This window comes from Dermacentor albipictus, chromosome 9, assembly GCF_038994185.2.
Source record: "Dermacentor albipictus isolate Rhodes 1998 colony chromosome 9, USDA_Dalb.pri_finalv2, whole genome shotgun sequence".
Taxonomy (NCBI): domain Eukaryota; kingdom Metazoa; phylum Arthropoda; class Arachnida; order Ixodida; family Ixodidae; genus Dermacentor; species Dermacentor albipictus.
Window position 1 is genome coordinate 130,671,573 of NC_091829.1, and position 22,399 is coordinate 130,693,971.

The 22,399-nt window shown below is 46.3% G+C and overlaps 1 protein-coding gene and 1 non-coding gene across 6 annotated transcripts in view; one reads left to right on the plus strand and one right to left on the minus strand.

Annotated features, from left to right (window-relative positions):
• Nucleotides 1-22,399, minus strand: part of Aldh-III (Aldehyde dehydrogenase type III) — a 224,632-nt gene that overhangs the window by 87,586 nt on the left and 114,647 nt on the right. For all 5 annotated transcript variants that reach the window (XR_011508491.1, XM_070525383.1, XM_070525379.1 and 2 more), the window contains one exon: nucleotides 4,157-4,272. Coding sequence is in view for 4 of the 5 variants with exons in the window: in XM_070525383.1 (XP_070381484.1) it covers nucleotides 4,157-4,272 (116 nt within the window). In the remaining variant the exon portion in view is untranslated. The remainder of the gene's footprint in view (nucleotides 1-4,156; nucleotides 4,273-22,399) is intronic.
• On the plus strand, nucleotides 4,523-4,597 carry TRNAS-AGA (transfer RNA serine (anticodon AGA)). Its single transcript has one exon. It is a non-coding gene; the product is annotated as a tRNA-Ser (tRNA).

Below are 22,399 nucleotides of genomic sequence, written 5' to 3' on the forward strand. Positions count from 1 at the left end.
AAAAACAAGAGTACAATCAGCAAAGAAAAAGTAACAAAGAAACAGAGTCCCAAAGTTTGTTAGCGCTGGTAGAATGGCTTAAGTCGCACAACATGGACTATTTCAAGTCGTGAGTGGCGCTGGTGTGATAGCGAAATTCCGTTTGGCACGACCTCATAGTCGAGTGTGCCAATTAATCAGATGATCTTGTAGGGTCCAAAATACTGGCATAAAAGCTTCTCGACCCGCCGTGGTTGCTCAGTGGCTATGGTGTTAGGCTGCTGAGCACGAGGTCGCGGGATCGAATCCCAGCCACGGCAGCCGCATTTCGATGGGGGCGAAATGCGAAAACACCCGTGTACTTAGATTTAGGTGCACGTTAAAGAACCCCAGGTGTTCAAAATTTCCGGAGTCCCCCACTACGGCGTGCCTCATAATCAGAAAGTGGTTTTGGCACGTAAAACCCCATATATTACTATTATTAAAAGCTTCTCGCTAAGTCCTTGATGGCATATTGAGACCCAAACTCAAATACAGTCGCCGGGCTGGTACTCGACTTAACATCGTCAAAGGTTGTAGTGTCGGCTCTCAGTCCTCTGCTGGTTCTTGATCTGCAGGTGGGCGAGCTGTCGGGCTTCTTCGGCGCACTAGAGATAGGTGGCGACGTCAAGATTATCTTCATTGGTGACGTGCGGCAGCATGGTGTTGAGAGTCGTCGTCAGGTTTCTTCCGTAAAGCAGCTTGAATGGCGCCACCTGCATTGTTTCTTGCACCACCGTGTTGTAAGCGAAGGTTACGTACGACAAGACGGCATCCTACATCCTGTGTTAGACGTCACCGTACACTGCGAGCATGTCGACAAGGGTCCTGTGTAGTCTCTCTGTAAGACCATTAGTCTGCGGGTAGTAGGCAGTTGTCCTCCTGTGGCTTGACCGGCTGTGTTGCAGAGTCGCTTGCGTGAGCTTTGCTGTAAAAGCCGTTCCTCAGTAGGTGATAAGCAATTCTGAAGCACAATGTCATAGCAGTGTATTCTTGACAAATTATTTCACCACTTCGGCAGCACTATTTTTAGACAGGGTTTCGTTTCGGCGTATTGGGTAAGGTAGTCGGTAGCCACGACGATCCACTTATTTCCAGATGTTGGCGTCGGAAATGGCCGAATAAGTCCATCCCGATTTGTTAGAACTGTCGGCAAGGAGACTCGATGTGCTGTAGCAGTCCTGCTGGCCTTGTTGGGGGTGTCTTGCATCGCTGACAATCTCGGCATGTCTTTATGTAACGGACGACGCCGGTGGTGAGGCCAGTAGTACTTCACTTGTATCCTTGCAAGCGTACGGGAAAATCTGAGGTGCCCGGCTATCTGATTCTCATGCAGAGCATGCAGAATTTCTGGCCGCAATGCTAGAAAGTAGTTTTTACAGACTGAGGAGATCTTTACGAGGGCGCCATTTTGCAGGGAAAACGAAGACAACCTTCACTTATATGGCCTAGGGAGAACATCTCTGTTGCCTTCCAAATACTCAACGAGGCTTTTTAGCTCTGGGTCTACTCGTTGTTGTTCAGCGAAGTCTTCCGCGCTTATTCTTCCTATGAAGGCACTGTCCTCCTCCTCGTCTTCTGATAGAGGGTCGATGGGGGCCTGTGATAGGCAGTCGGTATCAGAGTGCTTGCGTCCTGATTTGTAGACCACGGTGATGCCAAATTCCTGAAGTCTGAGACTCCAACCTGCGAGGCGTCCTGAAGGGTCCTTTAAGTTTGCCAGCCAACACAAGGCATGGTTGTTGCTTATGATTTTGAAGGGCCTGCTTAAAGGCAAAGAAAGAATTTCATGGAAGCCCAAATGATGGCAAAGGCATTGTTTTTCCATAGACAGCGACCGACTAGTGTAAGCAGTGATCCATTGAAATACGTCTTTCTTCTGGACTAGGACAGTGCTGAGGCCTAGGCTGCTTGCGTCGGTGTGGATTTGGGTGTCGGCATCTTCATCGAAATGGGCGAATACTGGTGGCGAATGCAGGCATCGTTTAAGCACTTCGAATGTTTCGATTTGCGGCGTTTCCCATTAAACTAGACATCTGATTTCCTGAGAAAGTTTAACGGCTCGGAAATGGGCAAAAAGTTCCTTATGAAGCACCTGTAAAAGGCACACAAGCCGAGAAACCTGCACACTCCTCTTGTCAGTGGGCTGTGCAAATTTAGCGATGGCAGATGTCTTCTGCAGATCAGGGCGGACTCAAGATTTGCTGATGACGTGGCCGAGAACAGAAGCTAATTGTAAGTGAAGCAGCACTTTTCTGGCTTCAAAGTGAGCCCTGATGAATTGATGACCTCTAGTACTGTAACAGCAACCTAAGGTGATCGTCGAAATTTCCCACGAAGACGACAACATTACTCAAATAAACAAGAAAGGCCTGCCACTTCGTCCTTGCTACCACCGTGTCCTTCACGCACTGGGATGTTGCAGGTGCCGAGCGCAGTCCAAATGACATGACCGTAGAGGCCGTCCGGCGTGATGAGGGCAGACTTCTTGCTATCCCTCTTGACTTATATTTGCCAGTAACCAGTCTTGAGATTCATCAACGAGAAGTACTTAGCATCGCAGATCTGATCCAATGCATCATCTATGCATGAGAGGGTGTATATGTCCTTCTAAATTACGTTTCTTTTGGATCTGTACTTATAATTCATGCGAGATTATTGTTTGGTTGACTATGCACAATTTCTTATTTTTTTTGCCTTAAATGCATCCTTATGCTGCTGTATTTCCCTGTCCCTGCCATTTGTACTGGGTTGTGGTTCTAGTCAAGCCTGTGTAGCGGCTTTTTGAGCATGGCCCTCAGCATCCCGAATGTTGGAAGAAAGTTTTATTTCATTTGATTCTTTGTGATCTTATTCACTCGATGATAACCAATGCAGAAACATAGTGTTCGGTCCCTTTTCTTCGTCAAGACTACAGGAGATGCCCACCGGCTTTTTGATGGCTGGATGATGTCGTCGTGCAGCATTTCATTGACTTGTTGCCTTATAGCTTCACATTCACATGTCAAAACTCTAAGGGCTCTGGCGGAGTGGTCGAGCGGATTCTTTGGTTATAATGCAATGTCTTGCAACTGGTGTTTGTCAAATACACGATGAAGTCGAAAAGCAGTCTTTGTATCATCGGAGCAGACTTTTAAGCTGTTGCTGCTTACTCACAGGAAGACTTGGATTTATTTCTAAGACTGGTTCCCGAACTTTGACCGCTGAGGTAGATCAGACAGAATCCGAGAGGATAAATATATTGCTGGTTTCCATTATTTCATCGATGTATGCTATTGCTGTGCCCTCGCTGATGTGTTTGAACTCCTGGCTGAAGTTTGTCAACATCACTTTAGCTTTTCCTCTGTGCACACAAGCAATCCCTTTTGCGACACAAATTTCATGGCTAAGCAGTAGACATTGGTTGCCCTTGACGACGCCTTCTACGTCAGCGGTTGTTTCGGTGCCAATAGAAATGACAATGGCTGGAGCAAGACGGGATGCTTACTTGGTTATCAAGTACTCTCAAGGTACACTGACTGGAAGTCCTCTCCAGCAGTATCGCTTGGTCTGCGCGTTCGGCTACTGCTGCCAAGAGCAGTTGAAAAGGAGCTTCAAGATGGCCCTTGCTGACTTTGAGGATGATGACGAGGATGACGGATTACTGCTGCAGACAGTGAAGCGCAGTGAGGCACTACAGGACGAAGCCGATGAGGAATACAAGACGGGGTTGAAAGGGGACGTGGACAAGATTCACCAGGGAAACGACGCTAAGAAATTGGGCTATCCACACGACTCCTGCAATAGTAGCAACATGCATGGATAAGGCTGAGGATTTTCTTCGTGACTACACTCACAACAAGCGCTACCTGGAGAGAAACAATCACAGACACAAACAGCCGTGACTTGAAGTACATTCTGAGCAGAATAGAGTTTAAGCGCATAAAGCATTCTATTTTAATGTGCTGCATTGGCAAGATTACTGTGCTTCAAATACACAAATGAAGTTCTTGAAGGTCATTTTTAGAATTTTAGTTAGTAGGGCCAATCAATTTATATGGTAGCATCTAGTGACCCACATTGCCCATATAAGATGGGCATCAGAGTCTGTGATGACAGCAGCGTGTGCAGCATGATATCAAGTCAAGATCCCACTCACCAGACAGATGAACCAAGGTGTCATTGGCACAAATGCTGCCACTAGTGGTTTCATACATGAAACGGTCAATGACCTTCTGCTGTGATGAGAACACATACAGCGTCAGTGGCTTCTCCCTGCAAAAGAAACCATGCAAGGTATGAAGCATAGGAGATGTTTCACAGACTTAGGTCAAGTAGTATGTAGGAACAGATTAAATCAGCTTGTACTTGTTTTCATTTTAAGGTTTTATACATGCTGCATGAGAGTACCCAATGTGGACGAGATTTTGCTCTATCTACTAGTATTGATGTAATAGTTCTGCGGAAACCAGCAAGGTGGAGAGAAGTAATGAATAAATTCGACTTCACCTGCCGTCTGCTAGCCGCCTGGTTAGCTCAGATGGTAGAGCGGCTGCCCCAGAAAGGTGGTGGTCCCGGGTTCGAGTCCCGGACCAGGACGTATTTTTCTTCAACTGCGAAGCTTTTCGTTCAAGGACCCCGTATGGGTTTTCTTTGTAGCACTTAGCTATGTTCGGGTGGATGTCTCATTTTCCCTTTATTAATTACTTCTCTCCACCTTGCGTGCTTCCGCAGAACTATTACGTCAGACTCTTGCCTTTGCTTCTGAGTTGTTAATAAATTCGACTTTACCTGCCATCTGCTTGCCGCCTGGTTAGCTCAGATGGTAGAGCATTTGCCCCGGAAAGGCGATGGTCCAGGGTTCGAGTCCCGGACCAGGATGAATTTTTATTAAACTGCGAAGGTTTTCTTTCGTGGAATCTGTATGGGTTTCCTTTGTAGCACTTAGCTACGTACTAGTATTGCACAACTATCTCCAACAGAAATTGAGTGGTTGCTGAGGGGGCCCTGAAACAATATTGTAACTAATCATAGAATGGCCTCATCATTAAAGGATGTCACCTCACGAATCTCCTGCTGCAAAACGTTTTCAAATCTTTCAACTACAAGTGGATTTATCACACCTATACCCAACTTTCTCTCTCCTTTTGTCCTCCCTAGCATGCTGGAACCTACACAGCAGAAAAGCCAAGAAGGCAAAGCCTCACCCAAAAGTCGAATGCTGCGTGGAAAAAGGGCTCGTCACAGCAACCTGTGGCGGCTGCAATAAACTATGCTACGCAGCGTACCGTTATGTCCAAGGCCACGTACAGCAGATGCAGCTAAACACAGTTGTCATGTAAACTGTCAGTGCAAAGACGTCTTCTGTCCTTTTGAGGTCGCGTGTGAGATCTATGTGTTTCATTTATTTAATTCAAAATTAACAATTATGCATTGCTGAGAATACTTTCACGACTGCAAGATCGGCTATCAGCCTTGCTGGGTACAACTGCTTGCGATGATGCTGCACAATGACATTGTGGAATCTATAGCAAGCAACTCTTCACTGTGCTTGACATGAGGTTGCAATTTCCCTTTTGCATGCAGGGCAGTAATATTTGGCTCGCATGCTTACAGTAGCCTCTGCGACAGATGGGCAATGTTTTCTTACAATGTTCAAGAAGTGTTTCAGGGCCCCTTTACATAATCCCAATGGCAAATTTTAAAGTGCGCATACACATGCATGAAAATTATGAGAGCATGTGTGAAGCAATTGAGTACGTCAAACGCGACATGCAACAAATGCAGCCAATTATACACATGGCACCATGATATTGCCAAAATCATTGGCCTTTAGGTAGTTTGAGCATGAAAAGAAATCTCCCTATTATTTTGTTTCATTTTTTCCCACTTTTTGCGGTCAACTGCACAACCTTCTGTATTGCTCGATTCAATTTTTTTAAATTGTTACCTGTGGTCATTTATGTACCACAAAACGTGGTCTGATTATCTAGTAGATTTATGGTGCAATTACCAGCGCTTGACTTACAATCATTATTGTTTGTCTGTAGATGTCTGTAGTGACTTTGTTAAGCACAATCGCACGCACTATGCGAGGCCTTCAATATCAGCAGATTTGATTCCCGCATGAAGAGTCGGTACTTGTGCCAAGTGGCCAAGGTCAGCACAAGCAGAGCCAGGCAAAACCGTTGTCGTCATCTTTGTCAATGTGCAAAGCACCCATCAGAATATTCAAACAAAAGTGCCCGAATATATATGACGTGAGTTAAGTTCCGCCCAGCACCAGATAAATTTTAAAGAATGTTTTTAGTCACTGAAGAGGCAGCAAAGCCAGTTCCCTTAGCACAGCAGCCCAATGCTCTACCTGTAATACGATGGACTACTTGATGACCCATTTTGGAGTAAAAGAGGTTAGATATACTGACAGACAGACACACCACAATGTGGGTGAAGTTTGCAAAGAATGATAACCGCATTAAAAACATGAGATGCAGCTTTGTTACTGCTAGCTTACCATGTAAATTCACTTCTCTTTCAAACAAGCTTTCATAATAAAAAGTGGTGTGTTGTCGCTGCAAACAATGCGAAAACTTGCTTTGTCATCATCTTGTGATAAAAATGGCTATGATGCTGCCTCTAATGACAGGCTGCTGCCAAAACTGTGAATGCATTTTCAGTTTCGAATTTGGTTGCAATTTGCGGGTAATATTCATACTGATCAAATGGTCCAAGTTAGACTAGGGTAAACCCTTCATTCTGAGTTGCCATTTCTGCTCAGCAGGAAATCGGCAGCAACAATTTTTCCTCAGTGCTGCGCAGGCAATGCAGCCAACGGTGGATGCATGCTGACAAGTCAAGTTGAAATTACAGTAAAACCTCGTTCTGATTTCACAGGATTGAGCAAATGTTTAATTATTGAGGATATTGACAGAACAATAAACAAATTCTCACTAAATCAACAAGCCTCTCTGAATGAAAGAATCAACAAATCCTATATTTATTTTGCACAAGAACAGTTCCAAAGCTGTAATTATCATCATCTCGTGACAGATTAGCGTTTGCATTGGTGAAGGCCTTGCGACTTCCTTCGTAGTGTAGCCATGATAAGACCTGCACCTTCAACTGAGACATGCGTTTTACTACTGTGTGACCACGCAGTTCCATGCAGATGGCGACTACACAGATGACATCCACACTGTTCAAAGTGAACCCCCCCCCCCCCCCCAATGTGCGCATTCAGTAAAAACTAAACTACTGTTTGCCACAACTGCTGCAACGAAACCATGGTCATTAATGACTATGGTTGACATCCTAACAATTTCAAACTTGTGTCCTTTAACTGCAGTGTCAACCACCTCCGTTTTCCTTACTTGTCATAACATCCAGGTGAATTCCTTACAATCATTTAAGTATTTCAGCATCACGCTATCAAAAACGACCTTGCTTGGAACTCCTGCATTACTGCCACTTACTTTCACTGCATCATCAGCTAACAAAACATTGCGATTCTTAAGACGTCATTTACGTATGGCTTCGAAACATGTGAAGTTACATGCCTAGCAAGCGCATCTCAGACTAAAACTAGAATATGCACCTGGAACCAATACCAAGAATATTTTTAAAATAATCTCGAATAACTTCAACACCACACCGCCAGGTTCATTTATTCTTCCCATTCTTACGATACCAGTGTATCAGCTTTGAAAGCCAAAAGCGACTTATCTCTTCTTTCTCGTTGCCATTGTAATTCCAGCCTCTGTGATTAGCATAAGTTTTTCTACTGCTCACCGCACCAGGCACCTCACAGTGTACCCTGAAGTGTAAATCACACAGTACCAGCTATCCCATAGAGTTTCCTACAATAATTACTAGCAGGCACTCTGGCACTGTGATTGTTCAGCCACCATGGGAATGATGAGTAGTGTACATGGATTTGTCTGATCTTTGTGCTTGTGGATTCAGACGTTCTTGTGGCTTTGCTTACTTCGTTTTACCGGTCTTTATTGGCCCAAATTTCAAAGCAATCTATACTTTTCTAAGTGCATAAGACCCTGCAAACACTCACAATTGCTACTGATTGAAGCGTTAAGCTTGTCAAGGTGGCCAAATCGAAATGTGCCAAGTACCTCATCATGCTGGCTTGCCCGCAAGAAATTTCTAAGGGTGTTCTATGCCTCATGTTGATGCATGCATCTATAGCGTAATGGTTTCAATATTGTGCTTCTGTGCTAGAGGTCCTGTGTTTGGATCCTGTCATCAGGCAATTTTATTAATCTTTATTTAATTATTCATTACGCACTACTTTCTTGAAAATGACAAGTTTACAAAGTCACAAAGCCGTTTGAAGCCAGAAGTAGCAAGTTTTGGCAAATCCATGTACTACCCATCATTTCCATGCTTGCAGCTCTTCCTGCTAGTAATTATTGTATGGAACTCTATGGGCCATCCACTTGAAGTTTCGCACTCCCTAACTGCTATTTCTTTCGGCTGCATTTTTCTCACAGGCAGCATAACACCAGGATGGCCTTCCCTGTCAAGTTGCATCTGTAGGTTGTCTATCAATGTTTTTGCAAAAGCTAATTGAACTTGCATTTAAATTAAACAGCAACATGTTATGTAACATGCTGTATATCTAACACTCCTAACATCGGGGTCTTTAAGGAACTGAACCGGATGCAGTCATGGTTGGCAGCTATGCAGATATAAAGGCATGCACCTGCCGCGTTGGTATGTGTAGTGGCAAACAACAGTGGCCCTGCATGGGTCCCGCTGATGACAATACAAACTAAGACACTGTTTCAATTGGACATTAGGCCTGCTCTTCCTTTTTTGCGTTGCATCATTGTGGTGCCCCGCATTTACACCACTCTGATGGTTGTGAAAATTAACTGGCGTGTGGCCATATACATACAAGTTAGCAAGAGTTTGGCACCAAATGCATACGCCTGCAGAGACCACAAACAAGTCTGAAGTATGTGATTTTCCAAACTAACAAGAGCCGAATAAACAAGCTGTAACATCCCAATCAAAAGAAAAAGAGGAAGCAAAGAGAGAGAAGAAGAAGATCGAATTTAAACAGTAAACAGTTGATCAGTCTCCGATTCTTTATGTTACATTTGGCGCAGCCGAGAGGATGTGGATAAAAGTACAAATTGCTACTACTACAGCGGGACAACCGTAGGTCATGTAATATCAAGCCGAACATGAAGAACAAATCGAAGTCCAGGAAACAGCGACTTCACCGAGCTTGCACCAGTTTACTAATTTGCAGCATCTCATGTTCAATATTTGAATTTTGTTCCTTATACCACGACTGTCCTATCTCCATGAATATTTATTTTAACGCGACAGCGTTCAGGAGCTCGTGTCGCTGAAAAGCCGGTGTCGTCGGTGTCGGCGTCGATGTCGGCGTCAGCTGCGTTGGCCGTGCGCGATAAATCCCAGCAGGCACTTCATGAATAAAAAGCAACTTGCAAGATGGGCTGGGTGGGAATCGAACCAGGGTCTCTGGAGTGTGAGACGGAGACTCTACCACTCAGCCACGAGTTCCATGCTTCAAAGCGGTACAAAAGCACCTCTCGTGAATGCGGTGTTGCCTTAGAAACGAGCTGTTTCTAAGGCTCAGGCGTGCGTCGCTTGCTCAGGCGCACATTTCGTTGCCGCGCCGAACACTGCGTTGCTCAACGCTCACCGCGTCCGATGCGGGGCGCGTATTCGCTGCGCCGTAGCCCCTTGTCTTACACCCCTTGGCGGGTCGACGGGAACGCTCTCGCGTTCCACTCTTGAAGGCGAAGCTTAAGCGTCCTCCAACTTTTTTTTGTCATTTTCCCATATTGTATTTGTACTTATATTTATGCTATCCGTTTTGTCAATGAAAAATTGTGCTTATTTTTATGGTGACATTGATGCCTTGTGAAGCTGATTCGGTTCCGCTACTTCTTTGCCAGTGCTGTGTACTGCACACATGTTTTGCGCACTTGTGCGATGTCCTGTACTGATACTGAGCGCATCTCTCAATTATCTAATTGAATCATACCATGTTAACTCTTGAATAGTTATAATCTAATTTCATTTCTGTACAGCCTCTTTCCTACAACAATGCTCGATAAGAGCAATGTAGGTATTCGAATAAATAAAAAAAATTATGGGGCTTTAAACCACTTTCTGGTTACGAAGCGCGCATTCTGGAGGACTCCGGGAATTTCAACCACCTGGGGTTATTTAACATGCACCTAAATCTAAATACACGGGTGTTTTTGCATTTGGCCCCCATCGAAATGTGGCCACCGTGGCCAATAAATAAATAAAATAGATAAATATGAAGTGACTCTAGCCTCTCTGTTTCAAGTGTCCAGACACTGACACAGATGAGGACTGCCAGATGTGCTAATAATATACCGACAATTTTTCACAATCTTGTAGCCTCGATAAATAGCCACTTACAGCTTCTGTACCTGAAGTATCTTGCGAACTTCGTGACATGACTATTGCGCGAAAAAGACCCTACAGGATTTCTCATGAAAAGAAAACATGGCTGAAACAAGAGCTGCAACAAATGTTGAACAGTGGAATAATAAGGCCCTTAACATCACCTTTTGCTTCTCTGATAACTATTGTCCCTGAAGAAAATGGTTCACTACGACTGTGTACTGATTATTGGCAAATCAACACCCAAACAAAGCTGTATCCATTCCCTATGCCTTTGACTGACAACACCATTAATAATACTGGAGGATGCCAATGGTTCTCATGAATCGATTTGTGCAAAGGTTACTCAGGTACCCCTCCAGCAAAAATCAAAGAAGTAAACGGAATTATTATCACCATTTGATATATATGAATACAACCATCTGCCATTTGGTTAGAAGAACTCGGGCACTTAATTTCAGCCCATGGTGAACGGTGTACTAAAAGATTTAATTGGAGATTTCTACATATGTTTATGTAGATGACATCATTTACTCTCGTACCACGGCAGAGTACTGTTCCCACGTCTCCCATGTATAGAAGCATTGAGTAAATCACACTTAAAGATAAACAAGAAGAGGGTGAATTCAGAGAAAGGTTGTGTCTCTTGACAGTCTTGGACGGCTTCACGAAGACGACAAGGAAACAGTCCGTTCAACGAATCAAGGAACTGCATAATCCCTACGACGTCCACTCACTGCTTATGTTCTTAGAAGTGGCTTTAGTTTCGGCGAAGGGGGTGAGGTAGTCCATCGCCACGACGATCCACTTATTCACAGATGTTGACGTCGGAAACGGTCCCAACAAATCTATTGCGATCTACTGAAAAGGTCGGCAAGGAGGCTTGATCGGCTGTAGTAATGCCGCTGGCCTTGTCGGCGGTGTCATGCGTCGCTGACAGTCTCGACATGTCTTGACGTAACGGGTGACAGTGGTGGTCAGCGGTGGTCAGGTGCGGCCAGTAGTACTTTTCCTGTATCCTCGATAGAGTCCGGGAGAATCCGAGGTGCCCAGTGGTCGAATCGTCATGTCAGGCGTGCAGTGCTTCTGGATGCAGCGCCAACGGAACAACAAGAACGTAGTTAGTGCGGACTGGTGAGAAGTTCTTCTTCATGGGTGGGTTGTTTTTAATCGTGAACGAAGGCAATCTGCAATTGAATGACCTAGGGACAACATCGGTATACCCTTCAAAATACTCGACGAGGCCTTATAGCTCCGAGTCTGCTCGTTGCTGTTCAGCAAAGTCTTCCGCGCTTATTATTCCAAGGAAGGCATCGTCATCCTCGTCTTGTGGCAGCAAGTCAATGGGGGCGCATGATAGGCAATCGGCATCAGAGTGTTTTCGTCCAGATTTGTAGGTTACAGTGATGTCGTATTCTTGTATTCTTGTAGTCTAAGGCTCCACCACGCCAGTCGTCCAGAAGGATCCGTTAAATTCGCTACCCAACACAACGCGTGATGGTCGCTGACGACATTGAATGGCCTGCCATGTAGATAAGGGCATATTTAGCAGTGAGAAGTTTTTCTTTACTAGTAGGCTGTTTTGAAGCGGGAAAGAAGACAATCCTCGCTTAAATGCCCCAGGCGCAACGTCGGTGTGCCTTTCCAAATACTCGACGAAGCTTCTCAGTTCCGGATCTGCTCGTTGCTATTCAGCAGAATCTTCTGCGCTTATTATTCCAAGGAAGGCATCATCATCCCCGTTGTCTTGCGGCAGCAAGTTAATGGGGGCGCATGATAGGCAATTGGCATCAGATTGCTTTCGTCCGGACTGGTAGGTTACAGTGATATCATATTCTTGCAGCCTGAGGCGTCACTGCGCCAGCCGTCCTGAAGGGCCCTTTAAGTTAGCTAGCCAACACAACGCGTGATGGCCGCTGACGACTATGAATGGCCTGCCATAGAGGTAAGGGCAGAATTTTGCTGTAGCCCAAATGATGGCGAGGCATACCTTTTCAGTCGTAGAATAATTGCCTTCTGCTTTTGACAGCGACCGGCTAGCATAAGATATCACTCGTTCAAGTCCGTCTTTCCTCTGGACTAGGACGGCACCGAGGTGTCAGGCACCGAGGCGACGAGGCACCGAGGCTACTGGCGTCAGTGTGGATTACAGTATCGGCGCCCTCGTCGAAGTGTGCAAGTACCAGCGGCAACTGCATGCGTCGTTTGAGTTCTTGAAATGCATCGGTCTGCCGTTTTTCCCACTTGAACTCGACATTACATTTGGTTAGATGTGTTAGCGGCTCCACGATGCGTGAAAAGTCCTTGACAAAGCACCTGTAGTAGGCACACATGCCAAGGAATCTACACACTGCCTTCTTGTCAATGGGCTGCGGGAACTTTGCGATGGCAGCTGTCTTTTGCATGACATGGCCTAGAAACAGAAGCCCATCGTAAGCGAGGAGGCACTTTTCCAGCTTCAGAGTAAGCGCTGATGACTTGATGGTCTCTAACATTGTTGTGATCGGCCATTCGCCCCGCAACACCTTTCGGTCACGGTTCGCAAGATTATGGGGAACAGGCCGACGCCCTTGTCAAAATGGTTTTCAACACGAATGAATTATGGCCAGCATGGGAATACCTCGTTCAGGAGAGGTTTGACCCATTGGCAATGATATGGCTGTCACCTGTACGCAGCGCAAACTGGCGTGTCCAAGCCGGAGACAGTGTCAGTGCGATGATCTGGCCATCACCTGTCAGAGTACTATCGGAGTCAGCAAAAAGGGCAACCTACCTCTGTATTAATGGGACTTGATGTCGTCGGTCTCGTGGCACCGGTTTGGTGGGACCTGATGTCATCAGCCTCCTGACACCGGATTGATGGGACCTGATGTCATCGGCCTCCTGACGACGAATTGGGGGAAGTGACTAAACAATGATCACGCAAGGCATAAAAGGAGCTACGGATGGCAAGAGTGATCAGCGACTACAACCTCAACTTTTCTGTATTTCTTTGCATTTTCTTGTACGTATGTAAATATATACTTGTCTGTCCAATGTCCTGAATATCAGACCCAAACTCTCCAGTTCACCTCATTCCTCCACGAGAAAAGTGGATCCCAGGTCTTCGGACCCCCAGTTGCAACAGCACTGTCACAAGCCGCCTAAGGTGATCATCGAAATTTCCGGCGATGACGATGACGTCGTCCAAGTAAACAAGACAGGTATGCCACTTCAATCCTGCTAAAACCGTGTCCATCACGCGCTGGAATGTTGCAGTCGCCGAGCACAGTTCAAATGGCATAACCTCGAACTCACAAAGGCCATCTGGCGTGATGAAGGCGGTCTTTTCGCGATCTGTTTCGTCGAATTCTATTTGCAGGTAGCCAGACTTGAGGTCCATCGACGAGGAGTATTTAGTATTGCAGAGCCGATCCAATGCGTCGTCTATCCATGGGAGGGGGTATACATCCTTCTTCGTGATCTTGTTCAGTAGACGATAACAGATGCAGAAACGTAGGGTTCCATTCTTTTTCTTTACCAAGACTACAGGAGATGCCTACGGGCTTTTCGATGGCTGGATGATGTTGTCGCGCAGCATTTAGTCGACTTGCTGCCTAATAGCTTAACATTCTCGCATCGAAATTCGGTAAGGGCTCTGGCGGAGTGGTCGAGCACACTCTTCGGTTATTATGTGATGCTTTGCGACTGGTGTTCGTCGATGACATCGAAAAGCAGTCTTTGTATCATCTAAGAAGAGTTCTGAGCTATTGCTGCTTACTCATGGGGAGACTTGGATTGATGTCGAAGTCTGGTTCAGGAACTATCGTCGGGGTAGATGCGCCAGAATCCGAGAGGACAAATGTATTGCTGGTTTCCTCAATTTCCTCGATGTAGGCGATCCTCGTGGCCTTGTTGATGTGCTTGAACTCCTGGCTGAAGTTTGTCAGCAACACTTCAGTTTTCCCTCCATGCAGTCGAGTGATCCCTCTTGTGACACAAATTTCACGGTCGAGTCGTAGACGTTGGTCACCCTCGATGATGCCTTCTACGTCAGCGGGTGTTTCGATGCCGATGGAAATAATAATGCTGGTGCATGGCGGGATGCTAAATTGATCTTCGAGCACACTTAAAGCATGGTGACTACGAGAGCTCTTCGGCGATATCGCTTGATCTTCCGACAGCGTTACTTACTTCAACTTCAGGTCAGTGATTGCACCGTGTTGGTTGAGGAAGTCCATGCCAAGAATGACGTCTCGTGAACACTGTTGGAGGATAACGAACGTGGCAGGGTAAGTCTAGTCATTAATGGAAATACTTGCTGTGCAGATTCCAGTCTGCGTCATGACGTGTCCTCCAGCAGTCTGAATTTGCGGGCTTTCTCATGCAGTCTTAACTTTCTTCCACTGGGCGGCGATGGGTCCACTCATGACAGAGTAATCGACTCCTGTGTCGACTAAGGCAGTGACTGCGTGGCCGTCGAGAAGCACATTAAGGTCTGTGGTTCTTTGTCTTGCGTTACAGTTAGGTCTTGGCGTCAGATCACAGCTGCATCGCGTTGACCTGTGGCTGGCACGTGGCATCATCGGGTGGTCTTTCGTCTGCATATTCTTTGCTTCCAAACTTCATCGGGACAGTGGCGTGTCGTTATGTCGTCGAGGTAGTCTCTTTGGAGTCTTTGTAGGCGGCGGAAGATCTTCAACAGTTCGACGAACAGCAACCACACTTCCATTGGTTGCTGCTTTTAGTTTTCCGGATATGGGTTCACGGACTGGCCCCGGGGTGGGCCAGTGTATGGACGGCACTGCTGCAACAGATAGCGCCAACACGTAGCGGCCTGGTGACGGCGAATGGGACGATTGTTGAGGGCTCCACTAAGTAGCAGCGAGGTAGTCGATGATGTCAAGAGGGCATTCACCTTCCCAAGGGTGCGGTGCATTGATGGCGAACCCTCGCAATCCCAGCTCACGGTATGGGCATCGACGGCACACATGGCCGGCTTCACCGCCGTGGTAGCAGAGCGGGCGATGGTCGGGGGCGTGCCAAATGTCCGTCTTTCTCGCGTAGACGTGCTGGGCGACGCGTGGTCGTGCTGGCGGCAGCGGCGATGGACAATGGAATTGCGGCGTTAAAGGGCCCTAGCGTGGTTGTGGAGGGGGACCTTAACGGCGGGCGACAGCGGTGTAGGTCACCGCTTCCGGCTGGGTCTGTAATGATTGTGGATGCACCTCGGGAACTCCAAGCGATCGCTGAACCTTTTCTTTGACGATTTCGGCAATTGAAACCACATGAGGTTGCAATGAAGGGAACAGCTTCTGAAGCTCCTCTTGTATGACCACCCTGATAGTCTCGCGCAGCTCGTCGGTGGCCAGTGATTTAACTCCAGCGTAGTTTGTTGAGTTGGTGCGGCGGCTGTATAGCCGGTTCCGCATTTCTAGTGTCTTCTTGATGCTCGTGGCCTCGCGAAGCAACTCGTTGACCGTCTTCTGTGGGCTTGTTACCATTCCGGCGAAAAGTTCCTCTTTCACACCATGCATGAGTAGGCAGACTTTCTTCTCTTCAGACATTTCCGGGTCAACGTGATGGAATAGACGGGCCATCTCCTCCATGAAGATCGCGATTGTCTCATTGGGCAGCTGCGCTCTGGTTTCTAGTAGAGCTTGGGCTGGCTCTTTTCACACGACACTAGTAAATGTCCGCAGAAAGCCCCTGCAGAACAGATTCTAGTCGTTAAGGTGGCTTCTCGATTCTCGAACCACGTCCTGGCGGCGTCCTCTAATGCGAAATAGACATGTCGCAGCTCGCCGTCGCTGTCCCAGCTGTTAAACGTAGCAACCCTCTCATACGTCTCCAGCCAGCTTTCCAGGTCCTGAAATGTGGAACCGCGGCACGTCGGTGGTTCCCTGGGCTGCTGTAGCACGATGGGGGACGCCAGGGCTACCATTGGGGATGACTTGGCGACGATCTTCCTGGTCGTCTCAGGCAAAAGTGTGCTCAGGGGGCACTTGCAGCCTGTGGCACCTGGCTGGTTCGTGGCAACTTTGGTGTTGTCTTCCGCGTTCAGGCTTGTATCACAGCTTTGTGGGGGAGTCTAGTACATGAACGTAAACTACCTCCACCAGATGTCATGTGGTAGTGACCGCAAAGAACACAATAGCAATACTGTGAAAGACAAAAGTAACTTTTATTGGGCGAACCTGTGCCCACAAAAACAGGCTACACTCAAAGAACAGCAAAAGCGGTGAACACAGTCAGCAATCGTTGAAATCTGATCAGCAGGTCAAGCGCGTCAGCTTTTATACATGAACCATCGAACATTCCAGAGTAATCGCCGGTGCCCGCATGTCTTCCAGAAAGTTCTACACCATTCGTGTCGTGCATACATGCGATCAGATTACACAAGGTTCGGCGACAACTGACAACGTATAGAAGCATCGATAACATTCCAGAAACTTCACATACATGTAGGCGCGTCCTGCACTGAGCGATAACATTTTTAGGCGGTAAAAGCACTCACCCGTAAAAGATAAATGAGTTCACGTGTCAATACGTATTTGAGCTGCCTGTGATTGTAGCTGGCAATTGGCTTTCTGAAAAAGCGGGATCACACCTCTAAAAAAAATCCGGAAGTTAGTCAGAGGTCAAAAAATCAAGCAGCGTTTCTTCACAAGTGAGAACAGCTTCTTGTCTTACAGACTCGGTTAACGCTTTGGCTTTCGTTGCAGCTGGGGCATCCTTTTTCTCGGTTGGTGCTTTCTCGGTTGGTGCAACTGGCTTTGTCGGACTTTGAACCTCCTGGTGGTTTGGGCCTGCAAGGAATCTGATGAGACTCTAAAAAGGATGGGCACCACCTCTTTGCTTTGATTTCACTTAAGAAAAGGTTAACCAGAGGTTGCCACTGGTCAAGTATTCTTGTCAGGCACTTGCCTAGTGACAGTCAACGAGTCAGTACATGCTTCAGAATTTTTCACATTTCCACACTGTGCATTTCTTGAAATTCAGACAGCTTGTCCTTGAGTTTAGAGCTCTTTCCCCAGTAGTAAAATATATCCACAAGGACCTCAACAAACAAAGCCGGCGAGCACGCGGCTCCTTTCTCGGCAGCAAGGTTCGCACGGGCAGCCAACTACAACCAAGTTTTCTTGTGCCTCCTTTAAGACTACGGCAATGCCGTTTTCTTTTCCGTAACATAATGTTCGCGTTGTCGGCGCAAAATGCAATGCAGTTTGACACGGGCACGTCAAAGATCTCCATTGCCTTCAACACGAGGTTTCCGATTTTTCTTCTTGTTGCCTCCCCGTGGAGTACCTGAGTGCTCAGTAACCAACTTTAAATGTGCGAGCATTCCTCGACGTAATACGTCACCAAAATCAGGTACAGCTGTGCAGTAGTGTCGTTGCTGCCATCGACCGCAACAGCAAAAGCACGGTGCTTGATTGTCTCCAGCATTGTGCTCTGCACCTTTGATGCCATTTCTCCTACAATTGCACTTGCCTTCATACGTCCACATCCATAATGCCTCGCCTCACTGCATTTCGGAAACATTTTCCGTAGAAGAGGCCCAACATGGTCGCTGACATAAGGGGTAGGTTGTGTTCGACGAGGAATCCCGTAAACAGGCACTCCGCATGCATGACACTGTCGTCGCAGTTGTTCCGGAGTAAGTTCATTATGTTGCCTTGCTGCTCAGCGGAGCAAACATAGCTTTGATGCTTCGCTGTGGAAATGTGCATTGTCAAGTCGCCTTTGCCACCATGAAAAACGCTGACGTCACATGCACACATTGTAGAGAATGCAAAATGTTCTTTTCTTGATGTCAAAAAGCACAGGAATTTAGAATTATAAGTTCCCAAAAACTTCTGCAAATACCTTTTCTTGGGCTTTGATAGCGCCATGGCATCAAACACACGAGGATTCTAACTTTACGCTGTGCACCACACACAGACGGCCGAGTGAACACTAATCGTACGCACAAGCAGCAGTAACAAGATGTACCATGGGGGAAGGCATGCATGAAATGCAAGAGCTACACTGGCTCTGGCTTTGGTCGGCTTACTAGGCACCGTGGTTGGCTGCTTAGTCGATGGTACCGATTGTGCTAGTGCGGCCGTTGTTGGTGATGCTGACGATTACGATGTAGCTGTGGATTCTGCGGTGAAAATTTCGCAAAAACCATTATTGTGCAAGCAGAGACCACTTTTCGGGAGATATAGGGCAGTGATCGTACAATCGGATAGTTCAATGAAAAATTGGTAGTCTTTCGGGCGAATCGGGAGGGTTGGCAGGTATGCCATCCCGATATTACCCAATTTCGCCAAACCCTCTGAGCTCTGCATTGACGCGTCCGATTATGGCACAGGAGCAGTGTTATACCAAAGAAATTCAAACCTAGATCGAAGCCACCAGTTAAAAGGGATGCGATCACTTGTGCCGAGATGGACGGAAATCGGCCCGAATCACAGGCATTCGGAGTTTTCGAAACTTGGCTGCGTTAAAGGTCATTGGCTATTACTTCTACACTTCTTCAAAAGCGGAAGTAAATTACACAACTACGGAAAAGGAGGCCTTAGCAGTAGTGCTGGCATTACAATACTTCAAGAGTTATTTGGAGGGCCGCCAGTTCAAGCTTTTCACGGACAATCAGGCTTTGACATACCTTCTGAGCCTTACACAACCGAAGGGAAGACTGGCAAGATGGATTAGCGAAATTCAGCGGTTCACTTTTGATGTTAGCCACAGACCTGGTGAAAAGCTACCTGAAATAGCCGCGTTATCAAGATTGCACATGCTGCCAATAAACAACTATCAAGGGGCACATGTCGTAAGTGCATGGCAAGACACTGAAGAGCTAAAAATAGTCGATGGAAAGTTTGTTGTCCCTCAAAGTTTCATATCTAAAATATTGCGGCTCTATTACGACAGTCCACACTCAGGAGGGCATGATGGCTTTTGGCATACCTATTGGATGATTCAGAAACATTTTAGGTGGAAGAACACGAAAGCCGATGTAGAGTATTACGTCAATGCCTGTCATCAATGTCAGACTATCAAAGCCAAGTTCCGCCCAAAAGGAAACCAGATGGTCATTCCTGTGAATACAGATGTCCCCTTCGAAGTCGTTCATGTCAATTTTGCTGCAATCAAAAAGAAAGAAGATTGTGCACCGGACTCAGTCTTTTATAGTGGCTGTGGACCAGTGTACACATATGGTGGCAGCCAAACCCATAAGAGAAGATGCAAACATTGCGATTGCAATGATGGAAAGAGAGGCACTTAGACACACCAAGGTGATTGTCTCTCACAATGGACCTAAATTCTGCAGCAAGAGGTTCCGTCGGTGGGCAGTAGAAAACGGTATCACTTTGAGATTTTCAGCACCATACCACCTGGAAGAAAATGCCCTAGCAGAACGCCTCATACCAAAAAGTTGAAGACCATTTCTGTATACCCAGAATTTCGTGGAGGATTGAAGTGTGCTTTTGAGGCAGGGTTAGGCATCACACTCAATCTCGTAGAGCAGGACTTCGCTGTAGACCTCAGTTTGCTGCCTTTCTGAAGATGACGTGGTTACCCGCAGACTACAAACTCAGCATAGTAGGGAAAATCCATATTCCAGAAAGCACGAAGACGTCAGAGGAATACAATAGGTATAAATGTACAATGAAAAAATACTACGACTCACGCCATGCAACTCACATGCCCAACATACAACCTGGAGACATGGTGCTAGTATGAAAAGGTCTTGATGGTTCGAAAAATGCTTTCGCAGGCCCTGATGTTGTCCTCAAAATGGTGAAGTAGCAAGGTATACTGTAGTCAGTGCACTCTGAATGACCAGCAGGCAGGACAGAAGTTACAAATGTAGGTAACCTGGTGCCTTACCATCCGTGGAAGGATGGCAATAAAAGACCCGGAGGATGTAATGCCCCGATCAAGAGAAGAGGAAGCGAAGAGAGAGAGGAAGAAGATCAAAGTAAACAGTAAACAGTTGATCAGTTTTGGTTCAACTTCTGGATCAGTGGTATTTTACACAAGTTTTTACTCTATCTGGCAGGGAACTTTAGTTGGGATCGTACGAACCATGGCATTAAAGTAACTAGCAGAAAAATTCTGCATTGAGGAGATTACTTTGGCTATAAGGGAACAGCTGACTGCACAAGCACAACAGGTGGGGAGCAGATGAGCAGTTGCCACTTGTGAGCAGCCCTTGCTACTTCTATTAAATTGTAACAAAAGAACCATCATCATCATCATCAACCGTCATCATCATCATCAACCATCATCATCCATCATCCACTGTCATCTAGTGTTCACCTGGAACCTTTAAAAGTGTTACTTGCTGGCTATACTTATGGATGTTCTACCGTCTGAATTTGGTTTTGCCATTTCTCATGTACAGTTAAACCTCGGTATAACAATTTACTTCAGCATACAGTCTGTAGACATCTCTCAAATTATCTGGGAACTTTCCAATTTATCATCACCAGTGCAACATGGTTTTCAAAAGCTGTTGTCTACGATAACGCAGCTTGTTCTGACAGTCCACAATCTTTCACAAACAATAATAGTCAAGACAGATTGACCTAATTTTGTTAGACTTTGCCAAAGCATGATAAAATCTTGATAAAGGATAAATCAAACTCTTGCTAAAAAATAAATGAAATATTTAGAAGTGCAAATACTACTAAGTGGTTTACATCCTACCTCCACTCTTGTGAGCAGTACTATATTGAAATAAATAAAATTAAATCCAGGTCCAAACCAGTTTTGTTTGGATTACCTCAAGGCAGTGTTCCGGGGCCTCATATTTCTTATCTCTTTCAATGATTTGCCTTCTGATATAAATGTCCCACTAAGATTGTTTACAGACGACTGCATCACATACAGAGTGTCCCAGCTATCTTTAGCCAGAGCTTAAAAATATGTGAATGCAACGTAGCTGGACCGAAAGAAGGTAATTTTGTTTGTCGTCACTTGGAGAAACCCGAATTATTTTTTTCATTCCACTTAATTAGATAATTAGTCTATATAATCAACTTCTCAAACATTACAATTAGATGAAAAGTGCCAATGAGAAAATTGTAGAGCGACATGGAAAACTCCCTATACAGCTTTCCGTTCCTCAATACAGTGGAACCCCGTTCATACGTTTTTCACCGGACTGAGGAAAAAAAACGTAACAGCCGGGAAAACGCAACAGTGAGGAAACCTCCGAAAATGAATGAAAAATGTGCCGCTTCAACTATAGACAATTTATTTCTAGAGTGCGCTTAGAACTTTAAAAAGTCTAGAATGGTGGCTTGCCGTTTCTTTCGCTCGCTAGAAATCGCCACACATTTCTCAATAGCCTGGAAGGCCGCATTGCTGTCAGCGTCGCTGTGAGCTGCGAGGTACCTGCGGAGGAGGTCCAGCGCCGCGACGGCTTCTCCAAAGCTCGGATTTGGCAACTCCCTGGCATCATGCAGTTCGTGCTCCTCGTCGTCACCACGCCACGGCAATGGCAACGGACGAAGGAATATCCGCGGGAAATTTTGTCCTCTTTGGCGTAATCATGCTAACATGCTAACGATTGTTTGGTACTGCTTAGCAGCACGCGCGTCCGAGCAGCCGGGTTGCGCTCAGCGCGGCGTGGTTTCACGAGAAATATAAACAAGAGAGGAGATCTGGCCCGATAGGCGGAGCAACGCCATGAGCAACGCCAACTTCCGGCTTCCCTTTAGCTATAGCTTCACAAAGAGTGACGTCAGGGCCATGATGGAAGAATACTTTAGGTGAGCGAACGACGCCGGGAGCCACAGCATGCCAATGCTCTGCTTTCAAAGCGTGCCACCAGTGGCGCTCCGAACTGAGGCTCTCTAAGGCCCTCTAAGGCCCTCAGTGTTCCGTAGGCGCCTGAAAGCAGACGGCGGACGCGCAATTTGCCGCGCTAGCTCCTGTATCGATTTAAGCTGCAACTCCAGCCGCCCGCGCAGAGTCCATCAAATATGTGTTCACT